The sequence below is a fragment of the Candidozyma pseudohaemuli genome (genome assembly GCF_003013735.1).
Source record: "Candidozyma pseudohaemuli strain B12108 chromosome Unknown scaffold00012, whole genome shotgun sequence".
Taxonomy (NCBI): domain Eukaryota; kingdom Fungi; phylum Ascomycota; class Pichiomycetes; order Serinales; family Metschnikowiaceae; genus Candidozyma; species Candidozyma pseudohaemuli.
The window spans coordinates 247,997-267,540 of NW_020194446.1; the positions used below are offsets into that span (position 1 = coordinate 247,997).

Consider the following 19,544-nt stretch of genomic DNA (forward strand, 5'->3'; position numbering starts at 1 on the left):
CTTGTACTATTGGAGCTCGGATTTCAGGCTTTGTGGTGCTGAAGAACGTAAGTTTCAGCCTCTGATTCCAATCGTAGTTACGATATTGGTATACCAATGAGTGACAAATTTAAGTTATTAGAAGGATTACAGTTTCTTTCAGGCTATGTGATTCACAGAAGAAGAATTGGGTTTCGTAGCGGTGCACAATTCTCATTTTGTTGTAGGTTTGTCATTTTATGTGTACTACGCGAACATGGGTCTTTGACTTAAAGTGCCTTCGACTTGAATTTGGAAATCGTGGCTCCAGTTCAACTAGAATCCGGATTTTGATCAATATCTAGTTGACCTAGTATCTAGAAAAAGTACTTTTTTGATCGACACATGAGCGAGATTGTCAGAAAGCATCAGCTGTGTGACTCATGAGTTGTTCCAGCTCATGATGGTGAAGGTCACAACACAGTAAATTTTTAAATACGCCCCAGAAAGCTCGATTAAGAAGCAAGGTATACACATGTTGCCGGCAGAAAGGGGAATTAATGAAGAGAAAGAAGAATTGTCTTCTTACGGGTACAACGCAAATCGTTGTGTATGACATGTCCTCCGTGGTCGCAAATTTCGTGGCTGACAAAGGCTGATCACAGGGGCTCTTGCCCAAAGAGGAGCACATAAGGAACTGTCGGTAATTAAGGAAGCAGCCTCCGAAAGCTGAGAGGTCAAAATGGCAATCAAGAACAATGACAGCTCGCGAGCCTGGAACTCAACCCAGCTGAACATTCACCTGACATGATTTGGTATATGAGAGCTAGGCGATTTGTACATTAAGTCTGAAACAAGTTTAACAACATCCGCCTGCCCTTATTGCCTGGAATGCCGCGCTGACCTGTTAATCTTCTTTTCCGCAAATCTGATCCAGTAATTTATGCCAGGAAGTTCTTGAACGATCTAGATGATTTGAGCCCACCTTCTATGCATAATTGCTGATCATTAGCCAGTGGTGGATCTCATCTCAGCCGCTCCGAATTCGGACGTTGATCCCTCTTCGAGATTTTCCGCGCATAGACGAGAATGACGGCTGCAAAAGAACCCATCACATGTCCTCAACTCCCCTGTCGGACAATTGAGCGCATGTACAAGTTAGGCCGTCCACAGCCAATGCCCAAAACTGCCAGGCGACTGACGGCGCGAGTCAAACTTAAAGTATGTCTGGCACACATTTACGAAAGTCCCTCGAAGTGGTAATTGGCTATTACCATAATCCGAACCATGGTTTTCAGCAATGATTGGGAATTTGACTGATGCTAAGCCCAATTTTGGGGGAAAAAACCGGACAAAATAGTGCTTGCCCAATTGAAGAATTGCAATTAACACCACATCGCTGATCCTCGATGACTTCGTGTCACACGAGATAGCAACCATTGGTGATGGTGCCTCTAAAGGAAACGGCACCGATAACGGGTCAGGGGTTTGATCCTGAAGACTTTTAGCAGCTATGCATTGAGAGCCCTGGGTAACGTTTTGAAAAATAAAATTAGTAAATTCCGTAACGGAGTCCATACCATCAAAGTGAGATGCTTCCGGCTGTCAACAAATCGCCTGTTTTCGGCTCCGTTGGCTTTGAAATATCAAACGAGCCAGTAGAAGGCTGCAGCTTGACAGCTCATGTGCAATTGGAATGCGCAGGCCCTTATCGCTATCTTCAACTTTCCCAAATTTGATTTTACCCAGGCAACATCACAAGTTCCTGGAAATCTTGATCAACTTGTGTCACATAGGTGGTTGTGGATACACACTTTTTTCCTCAGGCTGGTGTTTTTTTGCTAAACGTTTTGGAGGTAATACTTTATCCGATAACGTCCGAAAGAAAGTGCATGGTGACGTGCGTTACGCGCAAATCACTTGCATAACCAGTGCAGACCGTTGTGGCTCACGTAAGGCTACTTTAAACGAGTATCCCTTGGGATGCTGAAGAGTTTCACAACAATAACCACAATATCTTGGACATCTGTACATGAGCAAATTGTTCCGACCTTTTGACAACATTTGCCGAGTCGAAGCCTGAAATTGGTACGGTCAAGAGGTCTAGCCGCGGATTAATTTTTCTGCAGTAGCGATAAGCGCAACTTCATCTTGGTCTGGAACCACATGAAAGCTCTCGAGAGCCCGTATCGAAGCAGTTCCAGGGGTAACGAGAGGAATCTATATGATGCATAACTATAAAATATTTCAGCTAATGTTTGTCTCGCGAATTCTTTATGTCTGTCTCTCCAACCCACGTTTCTACGATCCATTCATACTATGTAGTTATTCCGGGAACAAGACCAACGTGGTTGGTAAAGATTAGCTATTGTGGCCAAATGCGCAGTAGTGGTTATAAAGGACATCCCACAATCATTTCTCGAACATTAGTTGCGGTCCAAGAATCATCATCAAGCATAACAATCACTTGCTTCGCATAAAATCGTAAGAGTAGACAAGGTCTTTCTTGCAATCGCTTCCCGGAGTTTACGGAAAAGTTGTCCTCATTTCCAGCGAACCGGGTGTCGACAAAAAGCTGTTTTGTAGGCTGAGGTGTTGAAGCCACACTCAACCTGAGAGGTACCTCAAGCGCATGTTAGCCAAGCCTTAAGAAAAGCGCTGAGGGTTTGAGCCTGGCGGAGTCGAGGCAGTGTGAGAGCAATTTTAGATCGTGGCAGTAATTGGCGAGGAGTGATTCAGTCCAAGAATTTTTGCAATCCAACCCGTCTTTGAGTATCTAGGGATTCCGTTGGCATTGTTCGAAAGTGTCCAAAAAGCGTATTATCAGTAACTTTGGGCGACGCCAAAAAAACACAAAACCTCAAAGAGGACGGTAAAGTGAACCTTGCAGTATCAAAAGCCCAGCCCGAGTTAATCCGAAAGTTGTGGTTGATCAAGGCCAGGCATTCCATCATGGCCCTTGCAGCTGCAAGCTGTCGGGGTTATTTGTGAATTGCGCCCTTACAAGGTAGGTGAGAGGCTGTATATCAGGTTTACATTTTTCTTAACGAGCAAGTCTCCGGTTTTGTTTCACATTCTTTAGAAGTAGCTTTAATTTTGCGATCGATCTAGAGTACGACGCCGGGAACGGCAATAACCACCATTATATGTAAATAGCACAAAGGCATTTTTCTTTGATGCAGTTTCCTGGACAAAGGGTATAGTTGCCATAACCTCCCACCCCCTTTAAGCTTCACCACTGGAGTTTAGTAAAATCAAGGAAAGTCTAGGATGCTAGCGCTTAACTTTACATGGGCGGCCTGTCAACCACATGGGGAAGTGAGGGGGGCCGTTGGCGGAAAAATAGCCGCATGACAATGCGCCGCGGATAGGTAGGTCTAACCGCAGGAGAGTTATCTGCCAAAATCTTCTCTCTAACGGTGGGTAATTTCTTGGCCCTGCTAGATTATGCTTCCAGCGAGGTCGCATACAAGATGAGAACGCAGGACAGCATTGCCTTCTAGGCGCAACGTGCCGGTTTGACATATCTGGTGAAATTGATTATCACATTCGCCGAGAAATTGTTCCGGGACCCACGATGTCTGCAAGGGGACGGAGCTAAGAAGTCGACTTAGCACCCACAAAGTCAGGGGAAACAGCATCAGGGGCAAGGCGCAAGGTACCAGGCACTGTGTGGCTGTTGTGTAGCGAAATTACCGCAAAAGTGGACAGCCGTTTCATCGGATTCGCCAGTCCCTGCGGTTTGCCAGGAGGGACCGCTGGTGCATGAGGCAGGTGCGCAATATTGTACGTCTGATCAGACGCACGGGCTTCGAACCTGGTTGCAAACTGTGTTATCAAAGGTGCGATGTTCGGGGCCGCCATGGCGTAATCACGAATATATAAAGGCGGCATTGTATCTCCCAATTTGCTTTTAGAAAGCTCTAACCTTAAACCTCGATTCGTTTTCCATCATAATGAGCGCTCCGAACCACAACCATTCCCATAGTGTTGATAAGGACCACAAGGACTCCAAAGAAATCTCGGTCCACCAAGTGAGTCTGTCGTCGTCGCTGTCGAGTGGTGCCCACTCCGGAACTGAATCTTTCCCCGAGGTTGTTGCTTACAATGAGCAAGTGCCTATCTCACACGTCGCTGATGACGCAATTTCCAAAGAGTTATCGAGAATCAAATCGTATGCCTCGGCAGCTACCCAGGGTAGTCCTAACGAAGAAGATGTTGGTACTGGTGCTGAAAAAGAGTCTGACGCTCAGTCGGTTTACAGTATCTCGAAAGACCCTAAGTTCGATCGTTTCTCGCTGAAAAAGAAAGGCTTCCTTGTATTTATCGTTTCTGCCGCATGCTTCTTGTCTCCATTGTCCGGTCTCGCTTTCTTGCCAGCCGTGCCTGAGATTGCCGAGCGTTTCAACACCACAGGTGAGGTGATTAACATCTCCGCTGCTGTTTACTGTATTTTTATGTCCTTGTCACCATGTATCTTCTCGCCAATCTCAGACATTTACGGAAGAAGATTTTGCTTTATCAGCTGTTGCATTGCCTACTGTGTGTGCACTGTATTGGTTGCAGTGTCAGTCAACTTGGCTATGTTCTATATTTTCAGAGCTTTAACTGCCCTTTTCGCCACCGCCTTTTTTAGTGTTGGTGCCCACATTATCGCAGACTGCTATATTCCAAGTGAACGTGGTCGTCAAATGTCTTGGATTGTCACTGGCGCTCAAACCGGTACTTCTATTGGTGGTGTCATTGGTGGTATCATTGTGAACTGGACTTCATGGAGAGTGATTTTCTGGGTCATGGCCGGCTTGGGCGGTGTCATCCTTGCTCTTGGTATTTTCTTCCTTCCGGAGACATCCTACAGAACCAAACACTCCATTCTTCTCGAGGAGGCCCGCAAGGTGGAGCCTAACAGAAAATTCGTTTTTGTCTGGTTCAACCCTCTTCGTATCGTGGGAGCCTTGAAGTACCCTACTTTGTCGCTCGATGGTTTCATTGTTATTGCCATGGTGTACAACATGTACTCGTTGCTCACACCCATCCGTTATGTGTTGAACCCAAGATTTGACTTGGAGCTGCCTTTGTACTCTGGTTTGTTCTACTTGGCACCTGGTGTGGGTTACTTGATTGGCTCTTTCTTCGGTGGGCGTCTTGCTGACAGCACTGTTAAGAAGTGGATCAAGAAGAGAGGCAGAAGAGTGCCTGAGGACAGACTCAGACAGATGGTGATGTCCTTGACGTTCTATTACCCAGGCTGCATTCTCATCTACGGCTGGACCGTTGATAAGGCCGTTGGAGGTATGGCTGTGCCAATTATCTTTATGTTCCTCAGTGGTCTTGCTCAGACGATTGCTTTCCCTGCCAGTAACACATACTGTGTGGACTCTGTTCCAGAACTCCACGGTGATGGTGTCGCGTCTTCCTACTTTTCCAGATACTTGGCCGCTGCTGTTGCTTCCGGTACCTGTTTGAGAAGTATCGAGAACATTGGTGTCGGCTGGACCTGTACTATCAGTGCTTTTGTATTGTTTGCTGCTCTGGGATGCAACTTCATTCTTATTTTCTACGGAGAGACCATGAGAATGAAGTCTTTGGTGAAGTATGGTCACCGTACTCAAGAAGAGCTCGATAAGGTTATCGAATTACAGAAGGACGAGCCAAAGTGGTAAAGCCCTTCATAAGTAAATCTCATATATGAATAGACTATAGATTGCATGAATTAGGAAGTTCGAGGAGTGCGCCGCTTCAGCTCCGACTATATACAAGTAATTGACAGCATCCTGCCTGCGCCTTGTGTCACTGCGAATGAGACAAGGGAAAAATTAATACAATAAAAGCCGCTACATCATCTGAGAACTTCATCTTGCTCCAAACCCTTCCACCGGAAATCCACTGTTATAGCGTGCTATTAGCGCCTTTCTTTCCACAACTTCAGTCTAGCTGTCGCTGGTGCTGTCGCTGTCCCCCTCAGCATTTCTTGCCCGACTTTCAATACCCACGATGGCCTCAATGAGTCGAGCCTATCAAGGGCTCCGAAACACTTTTAAAGACAAACATGGCAAGTCCGCAGGCCACATGCTTCGAGACACCATTCAGGCTGTGGCGCTGGCCGTTCATCCTTACTTGAAGGTGGTTATTCCCAACTTCAGAGCGGCACACTATTTCTACATCATCTTCATGACCTTCTTGGGGTCGGTAATTGTATATCCAATTGCCAATTTTGCATACATTGACATCTTGTTTCTCATGTCGGGTGCCGCCACTCAGGCCGGTTTGAACACTGTCAACTTGAACGAACTACGGCTTCTGCAGCAGATATTCGTTTACATATTCACCACGTTGTGCACACCAATTTTCATCCATAGCTCCTTGCTTTGCATCCGTCTCTTCTGGTTTGAACGCCAGTTTGACAACATCAAAGAATCCTCGAAGCTAGATCACAAAATGAGAAAGAGCGCTACTTTAGCAGCTCGTTCAAATACAAAGGACTCCACAAGAATGAATACAGCCACAAATCAAGAGCTTGGCTTAGAACATCAAAGCCTGCCACAAAAAGAGGTGTCCTCAAGCTCCTCACCAGCATCATCACGCATCAATGAGAAGACGAACGCAACAAACGTTGCTTCCAGTCCGAAGCCTGCCGACCATGCCATTCGTTTTGACAACCTACCACATCCGTCAAAAAGAAGAGAAGAGGTCGAGCCATCTGATATGTATAAGTCGATCGCCATGTTGCAAAACAAACACACCAGAAAACTAAGTTTTGCTGACGAAGACGTCTTGGTCATCAAGTCTCCGAAGGAAATTGAGAGAGATAAAAACACACCCATTTTTACGCGAAAGCATCTGATATCATTTTCTCCTCGAGGCAAAAAAAAATGGAGGCTTAGAAGAGGCAGAAGAAGGGGCAACTGGGAGAAACTCAAACGGACCATTCTGAATAGCTCCTCTGGAAGGAGATCGAAGAAAGGTTCGAAAAAGCCTGTTGATGAAGACGCTGATAATGTTTCTATTGACAGCGAGACTCATGACCGGTGCAAAGAGATGAAGGATACTCTCAAGTTTGTCGATGCCGTTGAAAATAGTGACGACCAGGCTCAATTGGATAATATGGATTTGAGTGATGACGATGCTGACTTGCATGTTCGCTACGACAACGCATATTTGAGCGGCCATCTCGATCACGATGAGTCATTTGATGACGAAGATGACGATGACCATGACGAAGAGGATGACGATGACGATGTCCTCTGCGATGACGATGAAGATGATGACGATGATGATGACGATGCAATTGATAATGATGAAGATGAAGATGAAGATGAAGATGAAGACATTGACGATGATATTGAATACAGAGCCAATCTCACGGACAACAGTCAAGCAATCATCGATTCGGATGACGAGGATGATGAAGCTCTAGATCCAAGGCAAGCAGCCCCAAAACCCGGCCCTGGTGAGCATATCGAGACTGCAGTTCCTTCTAATCGTGTGACCAAATTTTCTGAGCCTGAAAAGGTTCCTCGCGAAAGAAAAGCACACAGAAGGAAAGCAATCAGAAGGTGGAGAACCCCTCTTTTGATCTCAAGCTCCAACACTTTGAGAAACACTCCAAGTGCTGATGGCGCAATCAGAGACGACTCAGATGAAGAGCTGGATGAACTGGAGGACGATAATCGTTTAACTCGGCAGATGAGCACAAACTATCTTTCGTGGACACCCACAGTGGGAAGAAATTCTACTTTCGTGCATCTTACAGAAGAACAAAAGAATGAGCTTGGCGGGGTTGAGTACAGAGCTGTCAAGCTATTGTTCAAAATCTTGGCCGTGTACTATATCGGTTTTCATGCCATGGCTTTCTGCATGCTTATTGGTTTCATCAAAGTTGATGAGAGCAAGGCTGCTGAGATGAGAACATTTGGCTTTTCTCCCATTTGGTGGGCGTTTTTCACCGCCCAATCAACATTCAATGATTTGGGACTCACAATCACACCAAACTCAATGTCTAGCTTCAATGAGTCGCCATACGTTTTGATTGTTTGCTCGTTTTTTATTGTCATCGGCAATACCGGCTTTCCTGTCTTACTTCGTTTTTTGATTTGGTTACTCTTCAAGATTGCCAGACCGATGTCATTGTTCAAAGAGTCTTTGGGTTTCCTTTTAGATCATCCAAGAAGATGCTTCACCCTTCTCTTTCCTTCTATCCCCACCTGGTGGCTTTTCCTTATTTTGGTTGTTTTGAACGCTGTGGATTTGGTTCTTTTCGTCATTTTGGATTTGAATAACGATTCGTTGAGTTCAACTCCCAAAGGACTCAGGGTACTTGATGGATTATTCCAGGCTTTCAGTACGCGAACAGCTGGATTTAGTTGCATTGATTTGTCACAATTGCATCCTGCTGTTCAAGTCAGTTATATGATCATGATGTACATTTCCGTGCTTCCTTTGGCTATTTCCATCATAAGAACCAACGTTTACGAGGAGCAGTCATTGGGCATATATTTGAAGGCGGCAGAAGAAGGAGAAGATCCGGAGGCCACGCCCAAGAACTTCATTGGCACACATTTAAGAAATCAATTGTCTTTTGACTTGTGGTTTGTGTTCTTGGGCTTGTTCATCATCTGCATTGCAGAAGGTGGGAAGTTACAAGCTAATGATCTTCGGTTTAGTGTCTTCGCAGTCATGTTCGAGGTGGTGAGTGCCTATGGTACCGTCGGGTTATCCTTGGGTTACCCAAATGTGAACCAGTCGCTTACGTATAAGTTCACGACTGTTTCCAAATTGGTTATTATTGCCATGATGATAAGAGGTCGTCACAGAGGTTTACCCTACTCGCTTGACAGAGCCATCATGTTGCCTGACAAGCATATGCGTCGCAGAGACAGAGTGCAAGAACACCATGCAATTCAGCGTGCTACAACATTGGAATCAGTTCCTACAAGGGACACTTTCCGCGAGGAAGGTGTATCTGGAGCAGTTCGGGGGCTTACTAAGGCCATCACTCGAACCGCGGCATCATACCGTAGAAACTCTCTTTTCCCCGCTCCAACAAGATTGGAGTCGGAAGAGTTTGAAATGGAGGGTCCTTCTAACCGAAGAGGGGCCTAGGTTGAATAATCTATAGTTTTGTATTATAAACATTTACAGGGATAGAGTCCAAGCTACCTTTTGTATACAGTGCGCATCACCTAGAGATGAGATGCATGAAAAAGACATCCTCACTTTTACAACATCTACATCATGATCAGGAGACAGGCCAGAGAAAGAAGAGAATACCTTTACAAAAAGTCCTTGGAGCTTCAGGAAACTGCTCAGCTTGAGAAGAGACAAAAACTCAAGGCAGCACTTGCATCGGGAAAGCCCCTCTCTAAAGAGCTTAGCGAAGACACTGAGCTTCACAAGAATTTCAGATACGATGAAAGTGAACAAGTCGATATCGACGACGAATACTCCGCCATGAGCGGTATCAACGACCCCAAGATTATTGTGACTACTTCAAGGAATCCATCTGCCAAGTTACTACAATTCTCCAAGGAGATCAAGTTAATGTTTCCCAACTCCATGAAGTTAAACAGAGGTACCTATGTCATTCCAGATCTCGTGAAGCTGTGTTCAAGAGCTAACATAAACGATCTTATCGTTCTTCATGAGCACAGAGGTGTCCCCACTTCCCTCACTGTATCGCATTTCCCACATGGTCCATCAGCCGTTTTCACATTGCATAACGTCAAATTGAGACACGATTTACCAAATATCGGTAACATTTCTGAGGTATACCCACATCTCATTTTCGAGAACTTTTCTACTGTATTAGGCCAGCGTGTGGTGAAGATCCTCAAGCATTTGTTTCCCCCAGGAGCGAAGAAGGACAGCTCAAGAGTGATTACTTTTATCAATAACGACGACTTCATCAGCGTCAGGCATCATGTTTTTGTTAAGACGAAAGATGGTGTAGAGCTTAGTGAAGTGGGCCCAAGATTTGAAATGAGACTTCATGAGCTCAGGCTCGGTCTTCTTGATAATAAGGATGCCGATGTTGAGTGGAAGACGAGACGCTTTGTCAGAACTGCCAACAGGAAAAACTACTTGGCTGATTAAGCGGGTCTTTCAGTGGAGTTTTGTTGAAGGAGGTAACTCACGAGAGTGTACCAGCTCGATCAGTAAGGTGGGCTACAATCATTCAAATAACAATATAACTAGAATACACACCAATAGTGATCTATGGCACAAGCAACTGGCATATGTTACAGTCTAATAAGCACCATGACCACTGTAATCCACTTTGAAAAGGATCTCTGAAGAAATAAAGTTTGCATAGCACACCTCCACAACTTGCAAAGGCAAGAATCTCTATGCAACCACCGTAGTAACTTCTTGTCAATTTCTTTTTCCGTTTATACTATTCTCCTAGGTAACGGATTACCTCAAAGTCGAAGCTAACCTTATCCTTGGGCAACCTTAGTTGATCCCCACAATGTCAGTAGTACATTGCCTAATGCATTCGCCAACTGACGAAGACACCAAACTCTCGTTATCCCCATTAGCGTTTGAGCCATTAGACACCACAGATGTTCTTCTCTGAGTGGTAGCAGGAGAGTTAGAGGCAGCAGGATAGTATACATCCTGATCCTCCGACTCACTGGATTCTGGGCTGATCATGAAGTTGTTCAACTTGCTCTGGCCCTTCTTCGAAGCTTGTCTAGAAGGAACGCCAGATGATGGCAGACGAGAATCTCTCTGCGCGAGTTGCTTTGTCAATTGAGACTGAGGCAAAGCGCTCGTGGATGCCAACTTTCTTGATCCTTTGTTCAACGAGAACGTGGACATGTTGCTAGCGCTACCAACATTAGAAGCATTCATGCCGCACGCAGCACCGGTGTTGCAGGACAAAGGGTTGGATGTGATAGAATGATTAGAAGCAACACTCATTTTACGGTTGACTGTAGGGGCCATGCCGTGACTCATTGAGTGCTTCATCGAGGGTCTGCGAGCAAACTCGTCGCTATTAATCATGTCAGCGTACGAGTAGAAGGAGACCGACGACCTAGAACTCTTCAATTTTGGAGGAGATACTGGGGATTGTGGGGGGCCGTTCGTCAATGAAGACTGAGAGCCGCCGATGCTTGGGTTGTAAGAGTCCTTCAAGCTTGCAGCTGGGTTCGCTGAGGTGTTTGAAGGGTTACAGTGGGACATGGAAATGACACTGTTCTTGCGGGAAGGAGTGTAAGGTCTGCCCAAGGCCATGTTCAATCCAATGACCGATGAGTTTCTGCGATTAGAGTAAACCATCTCGACCTCGTCCAAGTTTGTTTGCTTGTCCGTCAAGATGTGAGCTGACGCATCCAAGGCAGGAGGAATACAATCCTCGTTTTTAACCTGCCCGCTCAAGTCTTGAACTGATCTCTCAAAGATATTACAGCTTGGGGCCTCCAGTAAAGAGTCTGTCTCGAACAAGGGTGAGCAAACAGGGGAGCCCAACTGAGTGTTTTTCGATCCCGACATAGTGGGCGAATTGGGGCCAGGAGACCTGGACAACACTTTTTGGGGAAGATTAGTAGTGCTGCTGTTGGTAGAAACCACTGGCTTTGTTGGCTTCAGATTAACAGACTCGGCCTCGGCTTCGGAAGAAGCCGGAGGAGCCTTAGACTGAGACGAATTTGGTGACGTCGACAAGTTCACATCCTTTGCTTGAGGAGTGGCAGTCAGACTACCAAAGGAGAACATCGACAATCTCCTTTTGCCGCCGTTTGGCGGCTGATTGTTTTCGGCAGATGTGTGGAAAAGAGCCATGAACCGGGCTGGTTTTGTTGTAGATGCAACAAAGCAGAAGAATATGCGTAGCCGAGGTCAGAAAACCGGGCTAGTACTTGTTTCAGTTGGAAAACAAGAAGGGAGAATCAGCGACGGTGTCGGTGAGTCTGTGGTTGAATGGGAATTCTCTATTCTGGATGGAAACGGGACTTCAGGCTTGTTCCAGCGAAACGGCAATCGGGAAGAAGCTGAGGAAATATGGAAAAGAACTGAACAAAGTAGGACGATCGGCGATGGTGGGAGCCGGCGTTCGAAAAATGGAAGCAGAAGTGATAAGAAGGTGGACTTGGGGGTGGTAAAGAGAAGGAGATGAAACACCAATTTTGGGGAAAAAGCGAGGAATAGAGAGCGGCCTGGTGAATGCGGGGCTTACATAAGCACCCATCCGTCGCAGGTAACAAACGAAAATTAGGGGTAATTTACAGAGGCTATAAGGTATTACGATTGATGACCATGAATTTTCTTTTACAAATTGCCGAATATTCCTATTCAATCCTGTTGCTTTCGGGATAGATGGAGTGGTCACAGACAACAATGTCGCTGACCAAGGGTCGAGGAAGGTCGCTACAATGTCGCGCAAGTATGCCCTTTCGGTGACTGGCGGTTGCAATGTCGCAAACGCCGCCCCAACGCCAGATTGCAGGTTGCAGTCTCCACCCGATCACGCCAATGCCTCTCAAACGGCAACTTTGTTTTCGCAGCTATCCACAATTAAACTTTCCGTGACCGTTGTATTTCACCCTCCCTTATTGGCCAGCCCTAACCCCTTGTGCTTTCATGCCTTATTGATTCAATTGATTGATCTTGGTTTCAACATTGGTATTGTACGTTATTATTATTATTTTTTTTTTTTTTAGTCCGCCTGCCCATGATGTCATGGGGTCACTGCGCTGTGTCGTTTTGCTATCGAGCTCGCGCCGATAATTGGTCCTTGAGCATGGTCCAGCAACAAGGGCAAAATGGCGTTTCTGATTGGTGCCGTTGTGCTAGCGACACGGTAACGAAAAAGTTTAACTCTGCTGTAGTGGGGCATGCACCCTTCCATGACCCCTCACGGCCAAGGCCGAAAGTATCGAAATGAGGGTCTGGAAAGAGGAATATCCTAGATGCCGCAAATGTCTACATGGGGGCCTTTCTGCTATTCTTTAGGTTGTCAAGTGTGCCTGTAGAAATTCCAGCCCGTCAAATCCTGCCCCAATATCCGCCTTCCGCTTAGTCCTTTGTGGCTGAAGTTACTCTTTGTTTGTAGATCTCGGGAATTTCCCGATCTTAGTGTATTGTGTTTTGCAGTGTGGCACTGTAGGAGTCGCATCCCTTACCGATGAGTTGAGAGAAGCCGCAATTGACTCAGCCTTACGTGAGAAAGAAGTAATTGATTCCTTGGAGTTTGGTGGACTTGAACGCAATCGTCTTGGCTCTCCTGCCCTATTAGTCCATGGGGTGCCAATAGTGCAGGTGCCACTGGTTGTATGGTAGGGAGCGGGAAGCTGAACATGGAATTAACCTTCTAGGTTCCAAAAAGTTGATTCCTGGATTTAAAAAAATACACGGTAGGGTGAGGCTTACCTGGGGTGCCTGTCATTTATGATCGAAGCCTCAACAGGTGCATTTTCGGCTGTTGCGTGGGCATACTTCGTCCGATGATCTTCAGAGTAGTTTTTCACTTTACTTTTGATCTTTTCCTCAAACAATTTCGAGGGAGCTGTTTTTACCAAGTCACGTCTTCAACTTCACTACTACTTCTTATCCCTATGCATCCATGCCTCAATTCACGTCTAACGCACAAGGTAAAAAAGAAAACGTATTTCGCAGCCAGCTGTCACTATTGACTACCACTTACGATTATCATCACCAGTATATTTTCAACGCCAAAAAAAAAAAAATAAAAAATATCAGACTCAAAAACAGCTCCTTCCTAAAATTTGATGTCCCACCCCAATTGTCCATTTGAATCCACGGAGTCTCTCGCCAAGCCAGAACCGTCTATCGAAATGGTCCCCGAGACGCATACTTCGTCACGTGCGCTTCCTACCATTACAACCGGGTCTTTCTCCATAAACAGCATCCCAAATGCCATCTGAAGACCAGCCGCCAGGCCGGTCACCATTAGCATCCTTCTCGCCTGACCCACTAGATAAGGCATCTTTTTCCCCATCCAACGAATCCAGAATACGTTCCTATACCCTCGACAGCCTCAACATAAGCTCCATAGAGAGCTCCAAAGGTCCCCACCAAAGATCAGAAAACTCTCGCCAGAAGAATTTACCCGAGCAAAACGTGGAAGCTGCGTCTTGGACTTTCACTGAAATTCTCCAAAACTTGTCCGTTCGCGAGAAAGACGATGTTTACCTGGTAATAACCAAGTGTAACCAGCTAGTGGAGCTTCTCCAAGACACTCCTTCATTGAAACATGATATGGCCATAGATATGGTTGTGAACCGAATTCAGTTCATGTTCTATCACCCGGCCCCACAACTACGGTGTGCCGCCTACAGAGTGCTCCGCTACTCCATAGCCTCTCTGGACTCAATCTTGTTAATGGTCCAGCTGAAAATCCTTATATCCATCATTGTGTCCCTTTCAGTCCCTTGCCCACTATTAGAAAAGCAGGAGGCCCTCAAATTGATCCGTGAGTTTCTCAATGTGTCTGATGGCGCCAACTTTATCTCGGTAGGTGTAATCAAGGCATTGGTAGCGATAATCGAGCACGACAGCGAGGACGACGGCAACACCAACGCAGGAGCCCCAGCACCACAAAATGATCAGTTTGCTATACCCACTTCATTCACTAAACTATGCATCGAGACAATCTGCGAAATCGCAGTGCTCAAACCTCACATCGTCTTCCATGGTGGTGGCCTCCGTTTGATGATGTCTCTCATTATCAATGGTGCTTCGGATATTGCGACTTCATGTCTCGTGGTATTTATGTCAATACTAGACAAACCTGAGGCCAGGCTATTCCTTCGAAACGGCCTAGATCTAACATCGCTCACCTCAGTGTATTCTCTAGTGGATGAGGATGACGAGAGTAAGCTGTCCAACAGCCGAAAGTTTCATAATAGAGCACTCAAAGTCACATTCCTTATATCGGTCTTTCTCAAGTGTTGGACAGGCATCATATGCTTTTCTCATAACAATTTCGAGGCCATTCGAATCATCATATCCAAGCTCAAGGGAAAGAGTAACAAAGTTCGCAACATCATTATGGATTTGTTGCTTGATGTGCTTCGAATCCAAGCCCTTCCATGGCTTGAGGACTCCTCCATTTTTGATCTCATCACTAGCATGCATGTATTCTTGAGCCCTGGCGGCGAATTGGTCGACGAACTTGACCATCAATATTTGGACATACCGCCAAATAGCTTCGAGAAAACAGTCATTTCACATTATCAAGGCTTAATTCTTCAGGTTCTCCTCAGTTGCGGTGTCGTTCCCTTGATTTTTGACATCATTGATAAAAGCAACGATGAAAGTGTATCATCAAAAGCTACGTTTCTCTTGACAAACATTCTCAGATTATCAATGGAGCTATTGCCGAGGGAGTTTGTTCAGGAACAACTCTCGGAGGCGTACAAAAAATCACTTTCTTTAACGTCAATCTACAAAATTGAAAGTGCAGCGAAAGAACAGATGAAAACCGTTATGACAGAGAAGAAGCGAGGTGAAGTCAAATCTCACGTTAAAGATATGATCATCGAAAATCGGGTGAAAATGGACGACGCTGCACTCAAAACTCTTATCTCAAGAACAAGGATACTAAATCTGAAAGATTTTGAGGACTGGGATTGGGCACAAATGTCTCATCTTTGTCAGGGACCGCTCAGAGACCAGAAGAGATTTTTCGATATTCAGGAAAAGTATCCCAAGGTTTTGAGATATCTCATGTCTTTCTTTAGACCTTTCAAATATCGTTTCAGTCGAGCGCCCCTTCGTCCTGACGATAGCTACAAACTTAAGCACCCAAAACGCGTAATTCTCGTTGGCTGTCAACTCATCGAGGCATTGCTCCACCATGAAGCTGGATTTGAGTATCTAGCGTCCAACAAGCTTATGCCTCAGTTAGCGGAAATTTTTGCTCAAGTGAGTCCCAATAGCGGTATCAGGGCCGACGAGCCAATTTTGTCTACCAAAAAGCTCGAGACAACACTTAGTATCGGCTACGTCAAGTTCGTTGGCGTGCTTTCTGCGAGTAATAAGGGTCTAATGATCCTAGAAGAATGGCAGTTTTTCCAGCTCATAAGCGACATTATTGATGGTAATGCCGATAGTAACTCGAACGTGCATCTACTATTCAATTTGTTAAACAACCTTAATTTTGTTTTAGACAGCCCCTTGAGAATTCTTCTTTCAAAGGTCCTAACAATATCCAACGAAGGAACAAAGTTATTCACTCTTGAAAATGTGATTCCAAAGCTTCTCAAGGTGGAAGGTTGCCAAGACTATGTTATTAGGAGTCTTGCAAATCTCTTGTATGATGAAAGTAAGGCTGTTGTCGCACTTGTGGTGTCGTATCTTCATGACTATTATGTGGTGAAGGGAAACATATCTCGCATCAACTTGTTCATCGATATGAGACCTTCCACGTTAGTATTGTCAAAACATTCAAAGGGCAAAGAGCTTCTTTTGTTATTTTGCACAACTACCACAGGATTTAGGTTGCTCCATGAAAATGGTCTCATCCAACGTCACCTCGTTTTGACGACTAGAAGCTTACAGAGCTTCGAATACTTGGAAAGTATCGAGGGAACCTTGAAAATGTACCTTTATCCATTTTCAAGCATACTTCAGCGTGTCAGGAACACGCGGGACATCAACTGCCATCATTTCTTCTATTACTTGCTCAGTACTGAAGAGGGCTTCATTTATTTCAACAGCCAAAGAGCTATTCTCGATGACATAATCAACAAAACGTTCTTCATTGTTCAAAAACTTCGTTTGATTGAAGAACAACCCGCGACTACCAAGGCGCCCGACTTCCTTTATTCTCGAACCAGACCCGCAGCTCTTGAGTCAAGTAGCAGCAAGACGAACAGTATCGGGAGCGACGAAAGCGACGATCTGTATAAGTTAGAGTCACCGAACAGATTACATGCTCGAAGCGACTTGTCCTTTTCTCATACGAGAGAGACTTTGTCTGAAACACTAAACATCAAGACTGCGGAGGATGAGGAAGAGTACATGTTGATGAGACTCAAGCAATACCTTTGGATACTTGGAGAGATTGCATCATCCAAGTATGGTATTCAAATTCTAGATCCGCTTTACAATCCCGATATGAGAGGTGACCATGTCATCGAATTGATGCATCTGTTATATCAAAACTCGAGAGAATGGCAAATTCGGGGCATTGCCTTCCATCAACTTGGAAAAATGGCAGCTACGAATGAGGGCATAGAAATGCTTGATGATATGAATTGGATTTCGATAGATAATCGGAGCCCCCTGGACCCGCTTTACTTAGCCTACCCAGAGTCTATGCGAGGTGAGGATTTGTTCAACCTTGAAGTCCTCAATCCGTACGAGGATTCCACCTATATTTCCCTCTTCGGTAATCATGGCGATGAAATATGGGCAAACCAACAATTAGATCTCGATGCCGATGATGGTTTAGGGTTGCAGACAAACCAAAAGTTGGATGACAAGGCTTTGAGCTTGATCAATCACTTAAGCTCAGTCTTAGGAAAGATTGAAAGAAAAGCCACGAAGGAGCTAAACTCTATCAAGCTGAATAACGGGGAGATTTTTGAAAGCCCTATCTTCTTCCTTAAGACTATTCGTTTGGTGGACAAAGGCAAGTTCAAATACAAGACGAGAAACTTCATCTTCGGCCTTTTTGATACAGTGAAGATTATGGAGACACTCGTGAAACGAAGCAAGCGCGGCACTAGTGGCCGTAAGTAAATATTTGCATATTATAGACCTAGCATCACTGATCTCTGCTGTTCGTCCTTCTCTTCTTTTTGGGTGCCAGCAGGTTTGGGTCATTGTATTCCCTGACATCCTTTCCTCTAATTTCAATAGGTTTGAACTTGGAGACGACCAAGTGAGGGTAATTGCGGCGAACCCACATTTCGGTTTCTTGGGGGTTGACCTCAACTGTACCTAGTTCGTCCTGACGAATGTCAGGTATCAGTTCGTCCACAGCCAAATTAGCGTTATATGACTTTTTAAACTTGATGTTAGCTGGTTGTTCATTATGAGCGATTTGAAGTAGAGGACCAAGTGTCAGTTGCAATTCGGGCTTCTTCTGAAGAATCTCCTCGATTCGTCTAGAATCTAGATCCAATGGTTGTTCGATTGGCTCTTCATCACGGCCCTCAAGCTCAGCCATGTAGTCAAGCAAAGCATCGATTTTACGTCGATAGCTATATAGCGTTTGACGTTGTGCCTTTTCAGTAACCGCCAATCTCTGTGAAACGGTGTATACCTCATGAAAATGCTGTTGGAGTTCTTCGTACACCTTACCGTAATCCGTATCGTCTAATTCTTGCGGTATCAAACTAATGTCTTTGTTGGAACTGTCATTACTTCCAGAAGAAGCCGAGGTGGCCTCTGTGTTCGTAGATGCCATGCCTGTCTTGAGAGAATCAATCCAATCTCTCGACTCATGGCGTCTATTACCGATTGGTGTACGGGTGTATAAGAATATCAAAGATACCGATTTAGCAGTTGTATCCCAAAAAACGTCTTTTTTCATATGCTTCAAGAACTTATTGGTATTAAGTAGGGAAATGCCTTCAAAGAATTGCAACTTGTGATCTATAACAAGGATCTAATGCAAGGAGGCCTCTATCCAACCATCCAAAAGAAGACAAGGTCGTTTGACAGACATTTCTGGAAAATAGAACCAAAACAATCTATAAGAGCTCACAGATTACCTTGACATGCTCCTTATCGGTGCTTTCAATGAAAGGTGGGTTTTGAAGAATTATCATATTCCTGCACGTTTGAGTACGCGTCAGAAGGATAATATGGAGCTTCAGAAAAACGAATAGAAATCGCAACACTCACAGCCCATTTCTAAACATGTCGATTGTTTCCTTGCTTGGAATTGAGGTGTTGAACAATCCAGCTAAATTTTCAGATCCATATGAATTTGAAATAACTTTCGAGTGTTTGGAACCTTTAAAGGAAGACTTGGAGTGGAAACTTACGTATGTGGGTAGTTCACGCTCGCTAGATCACGATCAAGAACTTGATTCCATCCTTGTGGGCCCGGTACCAGTTGGAATCAACAAGTTTTTGTTTCAAGCAGACCCTCCTTCCCCAGAATTGATTCCTGCAAGTGAGTTGGTCAGTGTGACGGTGATATTGTTAAGTTGTTCATACGCGGGTAGAGAGTTCGTCCGTGTTGGTTACTACGTCAATAATGAGTATGACTCTGAGGAGCTAAGAGAGAATCCACCAGCTAAGGTTCAAGTTGAGCATGTTGTCAGGAACATTTTGGCAGAAAAGCCTCGTGTGACGAGGTTCAACATTGTCTGGGACAGTGAGGATGGAAATGCCGATGAATACCCCCCTGAACAACAGGTCGACGAGGACGAGGAAGAGGAAGAAGAAGAAGAGGAGGAAGAGGAGGAAGAAGAAGTTGAGGAAGAGGAGGCTGAGGCCGGTGATGCCGAAGAAGACCTAGAGGAAGACATTGAGATGGACGAAGAATCTCAGAAGGCAGACCAGGACAAAAATGAAGAAGCTGACAGCACAATGGGCAGCAGTGCAGCCACGCCCAACGACAAAGCCGACAGCTGATGCTGCTGTAATTATGTAATAGAAAAGGA

General features: G+C 45.1%; 6 protein-coding genes across 6 annotated transcripts; 4 read left to right on the plus strand and 2 right to left on the minus strand.

Annotated features, from left to right (window-relative positions):
- Window positions 1-3,914: 3,914 nt before the first annotated feature.
- C7M61_004134 (uncharacterized protein) lies at window positions 3,915-5,621 on the plus strand (the record flags this gene model as incomplete). Its single annotated transcript, XM_024859458.1, has 1 exon — window positions 3,915-5,621. One exon carries the CDS (start codon window positions 3,915-3,917, stop codon window positions 5,619-5,621), a length of 1,707 nt encoding a protein of 568 aa, XP_024712430.1.
- Window positions 5,622-5,952: 331 nt separating this feature from the next.
- Window positions 5,953-10,050, plus strand: TRK1 (Trk1p; the record flags this gene model as incomplete). The annotated part of the gene is made up of 2 exons (XM_024859459.1): window positions 5,953-9,020; window positions 9,201-10,050. 2 exons carry the CDS (start codon window positions 5,953-5,955, stop codon window positions 10,048-10,050), a joined length of 3,918 nt encoding a protein of 1,305 aa, XP_024712431.1.
- Window positions 10,051-10,410: 360 nt separating this feature from the next.
- Window positions 10,411-11,742, minus strand: C7M61_004136 (uncharacterized protein; the record flags this gene model as incomplete). Its single annotated transcript, XM_024859460.1, has 1 exon — window positions 10,411-11,742. One exon carries the CDS (start codon window positions 11,740-11,742, stop codon window positions 10,411-10,413), a length of 1,332 nt encoding a protein of 443 aa, XP_024712432.1.
- A 2,091-nt stretch (window positions 11,743-13,833) lies between these two features.
- Window positions 13,834-17,667, plus strand: TSC11 (TORC2 complex subunit; the record flags this gene model as incomplete). The annotated part of the gene is made up of 2 exons (XM_024859461.1): window positions 13,834-15,335; window positions 15,381-17,667. The coding sequence occupies 2 exons, from the start codon at window positions 13,834-13,836 to the stop codon at window positions 17,665-17,667; spliced, it is 3,789 nt and encodes a 1,262-aa protein (XP_024712433.1).
- A 25-nt stretch (window positions 17,668-17,692) lies between these two features.
- Window positions 17,693-18,337, minus strand: C7M61_004138 (uncharacterized protein; the record flags this gene model as incomplete). The annotated part of the gene is made up of 1 exon (XM_024859462.1): window positions 17,693-18,337. The coding sequence occupies one exon, from the start codon at window positions 18,335-18,337 to the stop codon at window positions 17,693-17,695; it is 645 nt and encodes a 214-aa protein (XP_024712434.1).
- A 455-nt stretch (window positions 18,338-18,792) lies between these two features.
- On the plus strand, window positions 18,793-19,515 carry ASF1 (nucleosome assembly factor; the record flags this gene model as incomplete). Its single annotated transcript, XM_024859463.1, has 1 exon — window positions 18,793-19,515. One exon carries the CDS (start codon window positions 18,793-18,795, stop codon window positions 19,513-19,515), a length of 723 nt encoding a protein of 240 aa, XP_024712435.1.
- Window positions 19,516-19,544: the final 29 nt, after the last annotated feature.